Below are 19181 nucleotides of genomic sequence, written 5' to 3' on the forward strand. Positions count from 1 at the left end.
GGCACCACCCCGAATACGACCCTGCACACCGTCACATTGGTAGGCGCCATTCTATACGAGAACTAAATTACTTTGCCTTGGCATTGACCATAGCCTCATCCTACTGGTGAATAAAATGATCATCTCGTATCCAGCCGCGTTGGCCCTAGCTGCAGGCTATTAGTCCTGTTCCTGTCAGGAAGTCAGGAGACAAACCCCCGCGCTCAAGCCTAAAGCTCCAAGCCCAGTCCCGCCATGACCACTCCAGCGCCCATCAACACGCCATTAATCCCCTTCGCAAGAGCCGCATTCGTGCTCTGTGTCGGATTCGAATTGCCAGTTGTGGTTGTAGTTGCAGTTGCAATAATAGCAGAGCCAGTACCCAACTTCACCGAGGTTGTGCCCGGCCCCCACGTAGACACAGACACGGACTCATTATTCCCACCCGGCAACGCAGTTGCAAGCGCAGGATCAGGCGTGATAGCGCTCGCGCTCTAGATACCCCTCGTCAGATTCTATCGCAGAAGGCAAAGGAAAGAAACATACGACTAGAGCACAGCACCCCTCGCCGAAACACACCGTCCCCTCGGAACAGCAGTTCTGATACTTGGGGTTGTAGCATAATTGGTTGGGGTAACTCCCGGAGCACCATTTCAAGGACGGATCGTTCTGCGTGCAGCATTGTTCGTTGGTTTGCTGGGCCGTGCAGATTATCGTGTCGAGGGTGCTTGCTGTTGAGGAGGTGGTGGGGAAGGGGAGCAGGCCGTCTCTTCCTGGTGTTCCTGTTCCCTTTTGGTCGTCAGTATGGGTAGGGGATGTAGGAATAGGGGAGAGGGTACCAAGGCATCGCAGCAGGAGTTATCTTTTGCTACACAGGAATCTAGTTGTGTTAGTAGTGGTAGGATAGGTTGACGTGATGGGGAGAAAGATACAGCCGTCTTTGCAGCATTGCTCCCCCTTTTCTGGATTGAAGCAGCCTGCGTTGTCGCAGATGATGTTTCCTGGGCCGTAGCAGTCAGAGCAGGTGTTTTTGGCAGTGCAGTTGCCGTTATAGTCGCGAGTGAGGAGGGACAAGTGCCCAGGTAGAGGTTTGTGCCATGTTGCGAGGGCAGTGCTGGCAAAGAGGAGAAGCAGCTTCATTTTCTTGCACGGAGTAGCAACTTGAAAATGGCTGAGTTTATGGAATGATCACTGAGTGCAGACTTGACTTATGTATGCATATGAGCATAACTAAGGGACATAGCCCAGTGTGTGTCCGAAAAATATTGCCATGGTTCTAGCCAAACGTATACATGATGGATCATTAAATACCCCTAAAAGGTACTAATGCTAGGGTGACAGGACTAAATGACTAAAATGGCCGTAACCTTACAGCCATCCACAGTTCACATGTTATCCAAGAGTATTTCTGTATCCGTCCGGAACCCACCTGAGCCACCTCTCAGCTGCAGGCTGCAGCTGAAATCCCTCAAGCGGCAGGTTCTTACAGCAGTCACTTCTCGTCTGGCTGCGGGTAAACCATCAACTATGGCGGATGTCCTGGTTAAGCTTACTATTTATAGTAATAAAAATAGGTGATCGAGTAAAGACAACGAGAGAGAGCTAATATTAAAATGAGCACTAATATAGAAGAGATACTGCATGGGTTGGATCAAGTATAGCGTGGATCAACCCATATGTAATCCACAATCAATCTAAGAGCTGCTAGTCTTAGGGCATGATAGCCAACAAAAGGGAGCCTGAGTGAAGCATTCAAGTTTATCTATTGATTCTGAAATGTTGACAATGGCATTACTTTACTTTATTTTCTCTTTCAAAAACATTATGGTTAAGCAAACAATGCTAGCCAACGGAAGGATGTGGTCATCAAGTACTTGACTAGCCGTCGAGCAATAGAGGCGCAGATATGCGCTTTTATAGATGAGCTTTAATCTGATACCATGGCATTCCATGTCGCAGTGTCTTTCTTCTGCAGCTGTCTGGGGAACAGCACCAGTTGGAGCCTTTCGACGGCTGTCAGCACTGAAGGCTCCAACTGGTGCTGTTCCCCAGACAGCTGCAGAAGAAAGACGCTGCAATATGGAATGCTCACACATGTTCAGGACAAAGGTGCAGGTGCTTCATGGCATTTTTCACTACCTCAACATTCCATTGTGAATTAATCCAGACGGCAGCGACAAGTGCCTCGATCTCGGTTCCGAGGCCGTGGACGCCCAAAGCCTTTTGCTGAGATTGAGCTGGACCTGGCCTGGCAAATGTGCCCAGGTGCAGCCTGATGGCCTGGTGAGTCATGGCCTTGTTGGTTGCGTAACTTTCAAGGTGGGGGCGTCCCTGCGCTGTGTCTAATAAGCATAGAGAGATACATATCCACAAATGCACATATCATACTTCCGCTCTTCTCAGTTGGGTACCAAATGTCCAGCAGAATCAATGCGACCACTTTGTCACCCAGAAAGGCAAGACGTTCGTTCTGGTCTCGTGCAACGGCTTCGTCCACAAGCTTGGGGTCCTTGAAGGGGTACCCATGACCTTCTCAATACCTCTCTTTGCATTCTTTCGGTTAGCCATATCTAAAGGTCTTCGTGTGTTTGCAATGATGGTTGGGATAATGAGGGCTGAGCAAAGATGCCTGTCCATGAAATGGTGGGCTTACGGAACCTGTCTTACATAATAGTTCTGGGCTTTTTACACAAGGCAGAACATCCTTTTACCCAGAACATCTCAGATATGAACTGTGTAAGATCTCCCCGCTCCCGGCAAGGCAAGGCCTAAATCAATTAATTAGGCAGTAATCAATCCGGCACAGTAAGACTTTCTACAAGCGGCGATAGCCATCTAGTATGTCCTATTCTATAGAAAGTATCTAACCGATTGATTTGCTTGTTTTGCTCCACAGGAAACTTCCCTCACTGGGAGACCTTTTTGAAGTCCGGCACCAGCAGCACAGTAATGTAGCCCCTGGTGAAAGTAACGAAATAAGGTCAGCACTTCGAATGCTACTATCATACGAAAGCCTAAGGGATTAATTATACTAAGATTTGCTGAATTCTAAGATTCTAGGTACTAGATTATCAAGACAGTTGAATTTTATCTACAAGTAACGCATTGATGAGAGAAACTAAGAAGGAAAGTGTGGAAGCGCACTCATTAATACTTCTATCTATAAGATAGAGAAGGAGAAGCAGCCTAAGGTACATGCAGAGACAGCTGTAAGCTAAGCTAAGCTAAGCTCATCGGAGCTGCGAGCCGAATCAACTGATTGTGCGGGTGGGTAGGTGGCCTTAGGCCCCCGACATATATTATCAGGTTTCTTGCCAGCGGTCATAAGCCCCAACACACATTGTTATTTTTGAGAAACAAAGAAATGTCACGAATTTGATTTTTTTGCGCAATGGCAAGACTGTAAGTCTTGCTGTCTAGGCAAGATGCTACCATGTAGGCCAAAAAACAACTATGACCAGCTCGCATTGCTCGTCACGCCTGGATCTTATAGGCACCACCACACCTCCGCAGAGGCTGTCAGCGACCAGGCTGACAGAGGCACTGGGGCTTATAATACATGGATTTCACTGGTTAACAGTTTATGTCGAGTTGTTTATTAAGGTTTGGCGGCCATATCTTATATGGTCGTGGGTAATAGCAATATGATTAATGATTTGTCAATGCACAGCCACAGACAATGAAAGATTCCACCCCTGGGCATTTAACTGAACAACCAAAACCAGTGCGGCCAACTAGAGCTGCAGTCATTGTATTGCTGTGTAAGATCACAACATTACTCCCTGAAGGGAGAATTATGATTTGATAGCAGATATCATAGAAGGCGCAGCACACCTGGCGCGCCTGACAAGTATAATGAGACATCGTAATTGATACATGATCTCGTCTATATAAAGGGACGGAGAGCATCAGATGGCTCAGATAGAATCTGTGGTCAAGCAATCAACTGTGTTGAAGATTTCCCTAATCCCAGTAAGTTTATTCATCCTAAATTTGTCCAAGAATTTCTTTTCTGAAATAACAGTGTTCAGACCTCATAGTCAAGAGTCCTGTTAGCACGTTTTAGCATTAACTGCTGTACAACTCCAATCAACAATGCGTTCCACAGCAGCAGTGTTGCTGGTAGGATACCTTGCAAGTACAGCTAGAGGCTGTTTGGAAGTCACATTGAAATTATATTGTCCGGGTCTCGCACCATACTGTCTCTGGGACCTGATCTCCTTCGTCGACAATGGTGTCACGACCTGTGCCGGTGCAACTCAGAGCACCTTCCATAGTTCGACGGCTGATTCGAATTGCATAGATGGGTATGGACTGTCAGTAGGGTTTGGCAGCGGGCAGTTCTCATGGACATACAATACACCCCACGGGTCGTATAGTGTGAAGACCCCAGCTGCTTATGAATCGTCTGGTTGCCAAGGGTTATATGGCGCAGGTTGCATTGAGAGCAGCACTTGGTCTATCACTAATGAAGGATTCTATGGTTGTTGAGGGTATGACCACTTTTAAAGGATGCAACAAAAAAATGAACATTGCTAATATTGTAGCAGGGAATCAAGACATATTTCCTTTTCCAGACGTTACTAATGACCACCTCGGGGCGCAACCCCCGGGGTAGATGTGAAGCATGACAACAACATCACTGCTAGTCTGACATTCCTTTTAGTTATATGTGATCAGTTATTGATGAACGAGGTCACTTTGTCCCATTGGCTATGTCCTCTCCTAAGCTGAATATTCAAAGACTTGAAGCCTCAAGATGTGCTCTGATGATTTGTACTGGCTACTTATTTATATTCTCTAAATAGGCGATCCTCCCACATGAAAACTTCCTAATTGGTCTTCCTTGGGAGCCTAAGATTGGATTTATTTAACCAAGATAGCAGTTAAAACTACTCCCTTAAACCCTTAATAGAAGGAGTAAAGAAGTATTCACCACCTCTCTAATAACTAACTAATATAGAATCTAGGTAGTAATAAAGGATATCTATTTATATACAGAAGTAGAGTGAATAAACAAAAAGAGAGGGCATGGCCATGTTTCTAAAATTATCTGTCTCTGCCTTTGTGAGTTTGTTAGCTTCCATTCCAGACATCCAGTGGTGGTTTAATACTTGTTTCCCTGTTACAATTTTCCAGCTTGTTAGTTGCGCACAATGAACCTTGTCATAAACATAACAGTATGACTGACTGCTAATTTGCTGGAAAAATGAACCATGAGTTGTTTAGATTGAAGGCAGAGAACCAGCCGACACATAAGAACCATAAAATTTCATAGTATAACTACCACCCTCCCTAAATTTAGAAGTTTCAACATAAGCTAATCCGAGTCTCTGGTTCTGTCTAGGCGGTAACTGAGTTTGCAGTTCAAATTTATTGGATGGTAGAGTAAAGCAGAGCTCAGTAGCATGCTATATTGTTGTTCTTGAGCAGGCATTATCTGATAATGTTTCGTTCAGATAGTATGTTATGTTATCTTTTACTTGAAAAGAACAGTCAAAGCAACATGGGCCTCATGACATTGAAGATGGTCAAGAAAGGACCATTGCTGCGACTGACATGTAGATAGATTATGATCAAAACTCTTTTGAGCAGCCCGTCTCTGGGCAGACTTTGGGCAAAATTAGTACACAGTCTCTGAACCCCAGTGACTATCATCCTGCAGTGGATTATGCAGCGCCAGTCTAAGTCTACGAAGTATGAGCTTTGGATCTGCACAACATTCAGTGTGACGCCCCGACATTGGTTACGGCTTCAACAAAGGAGGATGCTCTTTTTGGAATGTTTCTGAGCAGACCTGATAACTGTTAGGTCGCGGCAGCACTTGAAGCAGCTACGAAAAAAGCCAAGCCCAGGTATCATTGGGGGCTTCAAATCAGGTCAAGATACCATCCTACTGGTGTTAGTCATGATATGAGTGCTCCGGATATGGATAAAGTATCACTGATTATAAAAGCTGGTCAAGCAGACTTGAGGAAAGACCTTGCCACGTTCATTGATAGACACTTTGTTGGGTGGCTGCGAAATGGCCTTTGGCCATCACTGTCTTATTTCAATTTTGCTGGCAACGCACTCTCCGCACAGTACTTGTTAGGCTTGACTGATGCTGAGTTGTATGATGGCATAAGGGCCAAAGTGATTGTGTGATAGTTGGTATGGGTGCGTCTGTTTTATTGGCATGATAAACAGATGAAAGCCATTCGGGCTGCGACCAGCTCCTAGTAGCCGGACTAGGGCGTCGGCCTGGATACTGAAGCAGCCGACCTGCTCCCCTATGTGGACTGGGATCAATTTAGTGAAATTGCCAGGCAGAATATACGGGACAGATTTCACGCCAGGAAGAGAGCTGATTGAAGATGGTGTGAGCTCATGTAATTCCTTGGTCCAGGAATCCTAGTCATATGCAGTGTGAGTATGGATGCTCATGCATGGTTCCCTGTGCAGAAATAGCGCAATTTCCTTCCATATGGCACACAAGCCATCACATTCATCCAAAATTGCTTTCAAGTTTGGTTGACGTCTACCATTACTTTGAACCCGTTGTTGAAACATGCCTTCTCGTAGGCGCAAAATGGTTGACTCAGCTTTGAGCGACTGGCAAGTGGGTTGGATGAAGATTCTCCGAAGACCGGGATAGGTTGATGATGAGCCTCAGTCACCATACATGCTAATCAGTCCTTACTTGATCAAACAAGTGTATTCCAAGTTTCCAACATAACCTATTTATTCAGAAAGCTCTTGCATCTGAACAAGTTGCATAGAGAGCCTTCAACGCATTTTCTGTAAGGAGTTAGATCAATAACAGCGGAACTAACATCAAGTTAGGTCTCGCTTTGAGGACTCATTGACCTCTCTTGCGACTATGGCAAGCTTTGCCTTGATTGCTAAGATGTCGCTTCAAGTTATGAGATGACTAAGTGCAGACTTGATTTATGAATATAAGCATAACTTAGTAACTAAGGGACATAGGCCAGTATGTCTCAGAAAAATATTACCATAGTTCTAGCCAATCTTAGCCCTATTATAATATATATTCAATCTTAATATATATAGGTCACATTCTATTATAGATTACAAGCTGGCTAGCGCTTGCTCTGAGTCTGCTCACTCCTAGCTTTAGCTCTGAATTTCACTTAGGCAGAGTTTACTCTACTTACTCCTAGTATAGAGTTTAGACCTATCACCTATGGCCCTTACTATCTTACTAAGTATCTTATAGTTATAGCCTTACCTCTACTCCTCTAGAAAATATTACTCTTTTAAGATATAAATTTACATCTACTATTTTAAGATACTAATAATTAGACATAGGAATAGGTAGTACAGAGTAGCTTAAAATATTATATATTTTAAGGGTAGTAGGCAGCCCTGTAATAGGGGAGGGCCCAGGAGGCAGTGGCTAAGGAGGTATAAGCTTTAAGGGCTTAGGAAGGCGGCAGAGTGCCAGAGAAATGAAGGCCTGAAGGAAGAGACATAAAGGCTAAACTAGAAGAGTTTTGTAAACAACAGCTGATTATTCAGTGATTATTCAGCATGACTAATGGCTGTAACCTTCTTCAGATATTAATCATGTTATCCAAGAATACTTCTGTATCCGTCCGGAATCCAACTCTCAGCAGCTGAAATCCCTCAAGCAGCAGGTTCTTGGCGTAAGGAGCAGGCTGCTCCAATGAAGCTTTGTAGTCACAACCCGATAAACAGCGACTTAAACCTTAAACACCTTAAAATAGCACTTAGATCTGCGTAGGGCCGAAAGATCCCCCTCTCAAAGCTTATACTAATAATCTTATAAGTGCAACCGTGCGCACTATGTGCTAAATTACTGGCTAAAAAATCCCCGATATGTGATTAGGGTTACATTGAKCCGAGCCGTGACCTTTTCGCGGACATCTGCGACGTGTCACACTAGTATACGACCTCGCTGAAGAAATGGACAGAGGGAGAGGGGGCCATCTGATGCTCGGAGACGGGCCGTCATATGCTCTTGCAGGAATAGTGTCTGCAGGTAAAGTGTCTACGAATCCTGTCAACCTTGTCTGCAGTCTCGACGCCTTGCAAGGGGGCAAAACCCCGCCAGGTGGTCGTGAGAAGATGGGAAGATGCTAGGCCGGACTTGATAAGCAGAACTCTGTTAAACAATGTTACAACCCTTCCTATTTATTCTCTCTTCCCTGCGTAGGGACCGCCCACCCCAACAATCCGTCCATGGGCTTCCCCTGCAATGTTCCATACGTTCAATCTGGCCGCGCCAGCGCGACCTGGTCCTGATCAACGCGCTTCGAGCTCGGTATTGCCATCCAGACAGCGACAGAAAGTATCGCGGGCATGCGATCGATGCCGTACCTTCCGCATCAAGTGCGGGGAGAAGCCGTGTCCGCGCTGTGTGCTTGATAAAGTCAGATGTACGTGGACCTCCAGTCCAGCCGCCAAGCAAAACTCTAAGATCCTCGTCTCAACCGGGTAAGAAACTCTGGCGGTTGGAGTGGGATGATCACTGATTATTACCTACTGTTGAAGAAGAGAGCACCACCCCGAGCCCCGTCCCAGGGACCGTGTTCGACCTGATGCGTCTCTGGAGAAACCAGAAATCACCCTGGCGCCGGTCACTGTGGGCCGACCGCAAATGCCCTCAGCCCCTGCCGGTAGTGCCACCGAGATGATTAACGAGCACATGGAGCTGCTCGACCGTCCGGCGTATGTCTTCGCCAAAATCGATGCCTTCTTTGCCGATTCCAGGACCACGTCGCGCACCTCCGCCAACGGAGCAATGGCGGATCCCAAATCTGCCTATCCGGGTCCGTTTCCTGATCTGCCGCATATCGCAGCGTCAGCGGACAGCCAACCCCCTTGCAGTGAGCGCTTGACCGGGGACCAAGAAACATATTTTCTGAGATTGTTTTGGGAAGCCTATCATCCGCTCTTGCAAGCTTCGGATGAAGCGGAATTTCAATCGCTGTTGGACCTGGATCGGCGACAAGATTCCGAGGTTGGGAAATTGACCAAGGCATTGGTAAATTGTATGGCGGCGTTAGGAATCCAATACGGCCATGGGGCCGGCCTGACTTCCCGCATCCTGACTTTGCGCCGTTGTGCGGTCAACATCTCGTGGATAGGGTACGGATATTTCCGTCGCTGCCGCGATTATATCGCCCTTCTGACCGAGCCCACGCTCCTATCGCTGCAATGTTACGCTCTGATGTCTTTGTATCTCATGAATGCAAGCCATTTCAGGGAGGCCTACAGCCTGCTTGGCACCGCCATTCGCGACAGCCATAGTGTCAATCTCCACGAGGAGCCCAGCGAGCGTCTTCAGCCAAAAGAGAGAATAGCTCGGAAACGGATTTGGTGGTTACTCTTCATGCTGGATATACAATGTTCCCAGCAGCTTGGGAAGCCAGTCGCCGTACAGACTGCTACGATAACGTGTGCTTTGCCGTCAGCTGATGAACTAATTGCGATGCCGGGAAACACGAGGGTTTGTTGGAAGAATTTGCACGTCTCGACCTATTTCGTTCATGCGGTGAAGCTGGCAGTGTCTCTTGCCGAGATCCAACGACAAATTACCACGTCAAAATTATACGAGGATGCCAGCAGCGTCACGGCGCTAGAACAGCGAGCAAACCTGCTAGCCACATCGCTTGCTTGTCTAGAGAAATGGAGCAATGAACTACCGGATGACCTCCTTAGCCCCAGGAAGAACACGGGCCACATGGAATCTATGTCCACGGCAGAGAGTCCGATAGTGTTAGAGCTCGGAGCACCCAGCTGGCTCCACCACCAACGGGTTCTACTTGAAGTATACTATCATAATGCATATATCCTGCTCCAGCGGCCATTCATCTGTTTCCCACAACCTTCCAATTTCTCTTCTGTCCAACAGCCACAGACAGACCACCATGCTCGCAGTTCGCTCCAGCACGCCATAACCATGACAATTATCGTTTACGACCTCTGCTCTTCTTCCGACCTTTTTTTTGGCTGGCCTGCAATCCTGCACCCGTTGTGGAATGCCACGGTGACCATTCTTGGATTCATTGTAGCGAACCCATTCTCTTCACGATCACGTAGGGCAACCCAGTGGATCTTCAAAGCCTTGTCTATATTTGAGGCCTTCGCAGCAACCGAACCTTTCGCTGCTCGAGCTGAAAATCTCACGAGATCACTCGTCGCGAAACTGAATGCCATATTGACTAACCTAGATGAAAAGTCGGACCAGACGAACAACCGCGGCAGAATCGCCCTGGGATTGACACTGCAGGAATCACCCGATACTGTAACCTCAACTACGCCATCATCCGCGAACCCGGTTGATGTGCTGACGGGGTCTCTCGCGGGAGGAGGGTTCGAGTACACTTTTGATAATGCATTTTCCACGGATGACAGCCTATGCTCGTCGATTGGAGCAGTTGAAATTAACACATGGGTAGCCTATCAAGATCACCTTGACATATGGAATGGCAGCCACTCAGATGGAGCTCTTGGCACAATTTATGCACTGGGAATAGGCAGCACTCCTTGAGAAAAGGAATACACAATCGGCTCTACGTTCTTGAAACTAATGAGGTATTTTTTATTTTTAGGTGAGGTGTGTATAGATAAGGGAGTATATAATACGGTTACTTGTTACGGGCTAGGTCCCGCGCCTTGCCGTCCTACTGGCTAGGGATGGTGAATAGAGCAGATTGAACACATGAGAGAGAGAAAGAGAGAAGGTTAGATAGATATAAATCAATAGAACTTCAATTATAGGCTGATGCAGCAATCCCCAGTTTTGGTTTGGGCGCTATACAGACTTTCCGGCCGTGCGAAGATGCATTGGCCCCAAACTAGATACAGGCGGTACCCGACCCCCAAAAGGAATAGAGAAAGAAGGCATGGGGCTCTGCTCGGTGTGTCCTACTATACATTATGGCATGGATCTCAGGGGCTTCAAGGTTGCACCTGTCGTTCCGTAGCCACACGTGAGCAAAATCTCCAAGTCTGATTCACTGGCCACACCCTAGTCACTAGTTTCACATAGAGTCAGTCAGATAATGCATCATAATCTTCCTTCTCTCCATTCACTCCGTTGATGCAAAATAACACTACTTAATAATTTGCATACACTCAGGTGGAGTAAACAACTGTCTCCCCTTGACCTTCCGTCTGGTTAGAACAAATGATTACTGCAAAAGGACTGCAGTGGCGGCCAACCGGGAGTCAAAGCTCCTTAATTTGAGACGATAGGTAGGTACATTTATGCGTACAAGTGGGCCTGGGGCGGCTGATCCAGCGAACCCTAAAAGGATACCCAGCGGGCGAGTACGGAAGGATCCACAGGCTATACCCGATTAAGAAATATATAAATGCTTAAGAAAATAGATTCTCATGAGTATGAATATAGAACTGTTAGAGAGTCACAAAATTAATCGATTTTGGTAACTTTTTCCTATATACTATATAGTCCAATTTTGTATGTAGACGGGAAGGGGTACATTTAACACCTCGATGGCCACTGAGGTAGTTTCTGCCACTATCCACATCAAACTTCTCATTCTGCCTTTCTGATCGAGTAATCTGGGCCTTTCTACTCTTATCATATGGGAATAACAGTGGAGAACGCTTGATAAGTGCTGAATAAGTAGCTAAAATTCATGAAATTCCCTCTTTAGGTTTAGCCTCTATACCTCTTCCTTCAGGCCTCTATTTCTCTAGCACTCTGCCACCTTCCTAAGGCCCTAAAGCTTATACCTCTATCCTCCTTAGCCACTGCCTCCCCTATTACAGGGCTGCCTACTGCCCTTATATAATATTTTAAGCTACTCTGTACTAGTGTTGTTATTTTCACGGGTTGGGCTGGGTTCTCCTATTCAGCTAACCCAACCCGCTGGGTTTGGGCCTTAGAAACCTAAGGCCTAAACTAACCTATAGATCTATGGGTTCTAGGTGGCTTAACCTACTGGGTTTAGTTCTGCTAGGGGGGGTATTCTCCACCTACTTAATCTAGTTAGTATAGGCTGGGTCCAGCCTATGAACCCACTAAGTAATTTTGAATGGGTAAAACCATACTAATATTCTATAAAGATAATAAATATATAATAGTAGAATCACTAATTTCACTATAATATTAAGTAAAATGTTAAGTATTAAGCATCTAGTAGTTAATATAATATATATAATATATTAAAATCTAACTTAGGTTAGATTTCTATATATAATTTTAAGTTTATAATAATTTTATTAGGGGGTGTATATTTAGTAATAAATATTAATTTATTAAGTATATATTTCTTAAAGACTTAAAGTTAAAGTATTAAATAAAGAATATACTATAACCTATAATCTATTTAGTTCTATTTACTTTAAGTCATGAATAGATAGTAGTTATTAAATAATAGATAAGTATATATATATAATAATAACTCCTAATTCTTTATACTTAAATTAAACTCTCCTTCTTATTTATTTTTATTTATATATAAATACCCTCCTCTATATATAGAGCCTCTACTTATATATAGAGCCCCCCTATATTCTTTTTTTTTTATATAGAATAAATTATAATTAATCTCTAGAGTCTTAACCTATTTATATTAATCTAACTTAAGTTAGATTTCATAATAAGTATTAAGGGAAAGAAGAAGAGTCTTAATAAAGTAATATTAGTAGTAAATAATAAACTATCTAATAAAATTAGAGATATATTACTAGGCACTATAATTATTAATATTTATTATTTAAATACTAAGTAGCTAAATAGTAGGAACTAGGAGCTTAATACTAGCTATATAGAAAATCTCTATAAAAGTATAGGATCTAGAGTTTAGTACTTTAATATAGATACTAGGATAAAGGCTAATATAACTTAGAATAATTAGGACTAACTACTAAACTATTTAATTACTAAATATATAGTAATAAATATCACACCTATACTAAAAAATAAAGATAAGGTAGTTAAGAAGTAGAGTATCTAGATTTTATAAAAGATTATATAGAACTCTATAGCTAATCCTTCTCTAAGTAAGGATATTATAATCTATAATTAGCTATAGGAACTACTACTAATAACTCTTAATATAAGTTAATATTAAAAGGCTACTCTTAAATTACTACTTTTAGATTAATAAGTAGTAGTAGCTAGGCCTTCTCTATCTATTACTAATAATAATAGCTCTCTACCTCCTGCTATTAAAATACTAATAGATAAGATAAGTAAAATCTAACCTAAGTTAGATTTATATCTACTAACCTATATATAGGATTATATCTAGGCTGTGGATATATATTATAATAATATATTTACTATAGAGATATAGATAGTACTATACTTAAACTATTAGAAGGTAAATAACCTAGATTCTAATAGTATCTTTCTAACTTATATACTTAAGGTATTTAAGACTAAAAATCTATAAGAGAAGAAGTAACTTCTTTTATTTAGTAAACTAAAGTAGTAGCTTATATAAATACTTAGTATTAAATTTAATTAGGTTAGGTATATTCTCCCTATACTTAAATATTTTAAGTTTAAGAGATTATTTAAGGACTATTATATAACCCTATATAGAGTATTATATTTTAACTTTATTACTATTAATAAGATTATCTCTAGTAAGCTTAACTAGGTAGGTATTCTAATATATATATAATTTAGAAATCTAACTTAAATTAGATTTAGCTTAAGTACTTTAAAGAGTTTTTTAAATTTAAGAAGGTTATCTTTAGTAAACTCTTAGCTAAAGTATTAAATATAGACTAGGGCTATCTAATAATACTTCCTATCCCTTAGAAGTATAGTATTCTTTACCTACTCTTCTTTCTAACTAATAATAACTTTATTAATAGTATACTAAATTATAGTCTTCTTTAATTATTAATAATATATACTAATAGCACTCTTATCCTGCCTAAAATAATACTATTTAAGATTAATTTAGTTATATATTACTACTAATACCCTGACTTTTTTTTAGTCCTATCTAATATTAAGTATTATTAACTTTTTATAAACCTCTAGAATAATCTAGATCTAAAATACCTATTATAGTAGTCCTAGACTATCATAAATAAGGAGCTTAGGGAACTAACTACTAAAGTATTAAAATATATAATATTTTAGTTTAATTTAGAATAGAGGTACTCTAAAGCTACTTAGAAGACCTTATAGATATTTACTTAGACTAGTAAAGTTAAGTTAGTTATTCTTAAGAAGTTACCCCTTACTATAGATAGTATATAGGGCTATACCCCTAATAATAATACTACTAATATTATAAATTCCCTAATTAAAGATATTTAGAAAGAAGTCCAGGCTAAACCTTTATAGAGGGATGCAGAGCTAGCTAAATAAGTAAGTATTAAATTAAACTTAAGTTAGATTTAAACTAATTTATTCTTAGCTTAATATCCTTCTTAGTTAGAAACTAAATACTAAGGCTTTCCCTAACTAGATTAGCTATTTAGCCTACTTTAAGCTGAAGTATTAGGTAAAGATAATTAAAATTACTATTTATTATATAGGTCTAGCCTTAGTAGGGAAGATAGCTTACTTTAATAATCTTACTAAACTAGTATATAATCTAACTTAGGTTAGATTTATTATACTACTAACTATTTATTAGTAGGAGAACCTAGTGAATTAGATAGYYTARGRATATTTATTARTAAATATTAATTAGTAGTAAAATCTAATAATTACTAATATATATATACTTAAGACTAATRCYATRAAGAAGTTATTTATAGAAGAAGCTAATATTYTTAGGGCTATCTARRRATACTATAATCTAAAAAAGATTATACTAGATACCCTTAAGTAAGGCTTCCTAAGTAAGATTACTTAGGTAAAAGGCTAGTTACTCTATAATAAGATATATTATATAAATCTAACTTAAGTTAGATTATATTCTAATTATATCTAGACTAAGTAGAAATCTATAATAGTATAACTATATTAGTATACTCTGATTCTCTATAGTAATAGGTAGAGTCCTAATTTAGATAATTATAATAAAGATCTTTTAAACTATAACTTAAATCTTAATAATTATACTTAAAGGATTATTAATAACTATCCTAGATTTACTAAAGTAATACCTAAAAGTATAGCTTCTATAAAGATAATTAAGAATAGCTAGAAGCTTCTTATATATATATAAAAGAACTCTCTAGGACTTACTACCTCTTTATAAAATAAATTATAGAATAGGCATGAGTCAGAAGAGCCTAATAATAAAGAGGAGTTAGAAGAGTCTAAAAATAAAGAGGAGTTAAAAGAGATTAAAGATAATAATAAATAGTAGTTAGATTATAGTAATAATAATACTAGATAAAAGAGAGGAAGGAAGGATGATAATAGCTAGATATATAAAAGATTAAAGTATAAGTAATATAATATTCTATTACTAATAGATATAACTATAGAGGCTTAGAATTTAGAATATTTACTAATAGATATAATTATAGAGGCTTAGAATTTAGAATATATCTAATCTAACTTAAGTTAGATTATAATTACTATAGTAATTTAGATATCTTATTTCTATAGTAATTAAGTAGAACTCTAGTRCCTTATATTTACTTTTATATAGTAAAAAAAATTATTTAAGTATAGTAAATATTAAACTTTAGAGTAGAGAGTAGAGCTATCTTAATCTATTTAATAATATATTTTAATCTTTATTCTCTTCTAATTATACTTTAAGTATAATAATAGTTAATTCTTTATTATCTACTATAAGGCCCTTATCTAYCTCTAGTTATTCTAYCYCTTAATATACTCCTAGTCTATCTATATYAGCCTTTTCTTTATTATAGTTAGATAATACTCTATAAGTAAGTATTATCTAGCTAGTTCTCCCCCCTAGCCTTAAAATACTTAGTAAAAAAGGAAAGAAGAGATTTATATTATTTAGTAAGGAGTATAAACCTATATTCTAATTATAATAATAGGAAATAAAAAGGGCTAAGGCTATATATTCTTAGAAGTAAAAGATTAGCTAGGGAAAATCTTAAGTATCTTCTATATAAATAGATTTTAATAAAGGTGCTTCCTATCCTAATAAAAAGCTAAAAATCTAATATAAGTATTATACTTATCTTCTTCTCTACCCTGCTTAGGGTAATAGTAATTTAACTATAAATTAATATATCTAAAAATTCTATATAGTATTTAAGAAATTATCTTCTTTATAACTAAAACTAGGCAGTCTCCTTACTAACTAGGTATATATTAAATCTAACTTAAGTTAGATTAATACTAACTCTCTAGCCTTTAATTATTTATATAGAAGAGGGCTTTAAAGATTAAATTCTTTAATTTATTTTTATAGAGTAGCTTCTATTTTAAACTATTAAATATACTTAATTTTAGAGACTACTTATAATAGTAGCTAGTATGCATACCCTTAATCTACTAAATTAATATAAAATTAGGGACTAGTTAATAGAGTAGTTAGATAAGATTTAAGCTAAGACCCTTTCCCTAATCCCTTACTAGTCTAAGATATCTCTAGTAGTTAATACTTAGACTAGCTTAATATAGAACTTCTTTCTTATAATTACTAGATACTTTCTTAGCTCTAATTAGAAGTATTATAAGATACTTCTAGGGTTTAAGCTAATAAATATTTATTATATAGATGATAATCTTATATAGGTAGTTATCTCTATACTAGAGAGGGTTAATCTATAGTAGTAAGTTATAGTAGTTATAATAGATAATACTTTAAATAACTTAATAATAATAGATACTATTACTTATAAGCTTTAGAGTAATTTTTAAACTTCTTAGCTTATAAAAATACTCTAGAACTCTTTAGTTATTAAGATTATTAACTTATAGATTTATATTCCCTATCTTACTTATATCCTTTAACTTACTATTAAGGAACTTTTTATATTTCTTAAGATTAAAGCTCCTAATAATAAGATTAAGAGGGTCTAGAATACTAGTAACTAATATATTTAATTAGATAGGTTTATAGCTATACTAAAAAAGATATATAAATCTAACCTAAGTTAGATTTTATACTAATAGTATCTATCTCTAGGTTTAAAAATTTACTTACTTTATTAATACTAGCCTAACCTAGTATAAAAAATTTTACTATCTTAATTTTAATCCTAAATTACTTATACTTTTATAGGATTATAAGACTTAATAGAACTTAATATATATTATATTAAGATATACTATTAAGCTTTACTCTACTCTTACTAAGTTTTTATAGAGATAGGATAGAGATAATATTATTAATCTTCTTTCTTTAAGAGCTAAATAATAGTATATTAAATATCTACTTTAGCTTACTTACTCTTTCTTTACTTTTACTCTTATCTTATCCTAGTTTAATAGATCTATAGTATATAAAGCCTTTAATATCTATAACTCCTTATTTTAATATTTAGAAGATAATTAATAACTACTATAATTAAAGTATATAACTTAAAAGAAGAAACTATAGGCTACCTTATCTAAGATTATTCTAAAGCTATAATAGTATTATAGTAAGATATACTTTATATAGGATTATATCTATACTATTATAATTATTCTTACCCCTTAGTTTAAACTAAAGGTCTTTCAGGAAGATACTTAGAGTAATAATAATATTAACTAGTATAATAAGTATACTAAGGCCCTAGAGAATGTCTATACTTATTATACTATAGTTTTTCCTAATAAAGTAAAGATATATTATATATTAAATAGTATTTCTAAACTTAATTAAATTATTACTAATATATATAAGGGTAAAAGTTAAGTATCTACCTAGCCTAATAATAACTTAAGTAAGATTAATAATTATTTATAAGAAGGTATATTATATAAATCTAACTTAAGTTAGATTTACTAACTAATAGTAGGTCTTATACTATCTAGTATAAATATACTTAAGTATTAGAAATAGTATAAGAGATATTTTTCTATTCTTATATTAATAGCTTAAGACTTCCTAGCTATACCTATTAATAGGGTTAGGATTAAGTAACTCTTTAATATATCTTAAGATATTTATTACTACTATTAAAGTTATCTTCTCCTAAATACTATCTAAGCTATTATAATCTAGATATATACTAAAAATTTTAAACTTTAAGAAGAATATACAYAYATTTAAGATRATATTAATAATAATAATAGAGATATTTAAGAAGAAGAAGAAGAAGGTAGTAATAAGCTTAGAGATAGGCTAGACTATATTAGTAATAAGAAAGATATTAATAATATTATAGAGAAGGGTTCTTTAGATCTTATTAATAATAATATATAAGAAGATTATCTTTTACTATTACTAATATTACTTTAAATAACCTTCTATTAGCCCTTAGTTTTATACTAACCTACCTAACCTACCTAACTAACTCAACGCCAGCATCAACCAGGTTAATATTAGGCTATGAATAAGGGTAGAGATGTTAGTTAGTAGATTAATATAATCTTAATTCTTAATTTATTTAATTATAACTTATATAATTATAAATAAAAATCTAACTTAAGTTAGATTATAGTAGTATAATCTTTATAGACCTTTTTAATTCTTCCTATTAATAATATATAATTAACCCTATATTATAATAACATAGATTTTAGAGAGCTTATAATTAGAACCTAGCCTAACCTAACCCAACCTATTTTTCAACCTAAAACCTATATAGGTTCTCATTCTCAGAACCTAACCAGCCTATAGGTTAGTAATGCCAGGCCCAGACCCAGCCCATCCCAGGTTTGGGCTGGTTTGGGTTCGGGTTCCTGGGTTGGGTTTAACCAGTCTACTCTGTACTACCTATTCCTATGTCTAATTATCAGTATCTTAAAATAATAGATATAAATTTACACCTTAAAAGAGTGATATTTTCTAGAGGAGTAGAGGTAAGGCTATAAGATACTTAGTAAGATAGTAAGGGCCATAGGTCCAAACCCTGCACTAGGAGTAAGTAGAGTAAACTCTACTTAAGTGAAATTCATAGCTAAAGCTGGGAGCGAGCAGAGTGAGCGATAGCCAGCTTGTCTTACATATACAGATTCTAGTCGATGGTTCGCCTGGGCCACCTTCCTGACTGGGTTAACGGGGTGTCCTCCCGTAGCCGCTCATAAGATATCCATTTATGGGTCGCCTTATTACCTGCCCTGCCGCGATAAGGCGTGAGACGTGATCACACGCTGCGTTGTCACAGTTTTCCAATGGACCCTATACGGATGATCCACGGAAGACCAC

The 19181-nt window shown here is 38.0% G+C and overlaps 3 protein-coding genes across 3 annotated transcripts; 1 reads left to right on the forward strand and 2 right to left on the reverse strand.

Moving 5' to 3' along the window:
- Nucleotides 1-209: 209 nt before the first annotated feature.
- On the reverse strand, nt 210-1119 carry Aspvir_003266 (uncharacterized protein; the record flags this gene model as incomplete). The annotated part of the gene is made up of 4 exons (XM_043274851.1): nt 210-473; nt 526-768; nt 819-859; nt 912-1119. The coding sequence occupies 4 exons, from the start codon at nt 1117-1119 to the stop codon at nt 210-212; spliced, it is 756 nt and encodes a 251-aa protein (XP_043130786.1).
- A 948-nt stretch (nt 1120-2067) lies between these two features.
- Nucleotides 2068-2547, reverse strand: Aspvir_003267 (uncharacterized protein; the record flags this gene model as incomplete). The annotated part of the gene is made up of 2 exons (XM_043274852.1): nt 2068-2321; nt 2502-2547. 2 exons carry the CDS (start codon nt 2545-2547, stop codon nt 2068-2070), a joined length of 300 nt encoding a protein of 99 aa, XP_043130787.1.
- A 5653-nt stretch (nt 2548-8200) lies between these two features.
- Aspvir_003268 (putative transcription factor) lies at nt 8201-10498 on the forward strand (the record flags this gene model as incomplete). The annotated part of the gene is made up of 2 exons (XM_043274853.1): nt 8201-8439; nt 8497-10498. 2 exons carry the CDS (start codon nt 8201-8203, stop codon nt 10496-10498), a joined length of 2241 nt encoding a protein of 746 aa, XP_043130788.1.
- Between the last annotated feature and the right edge of the window lie 8683 nt (nt 10499-19181).

Source organism: Aspergillus viridinutans, assembly GCF_018404265.1.
Source record: "Aspergillus viridinutans IFM 47045 DNA, scaffold_14, whole genome shotgun sequence".
Classification (NCBI taxonomy): domain Eukaryota; kingdom Fungi; phylum Ascomycota; class Eurotiomycetes; order Eurotiales; family Aspergillaceae; genus Aspergillus; species Aspergillus viridinutans.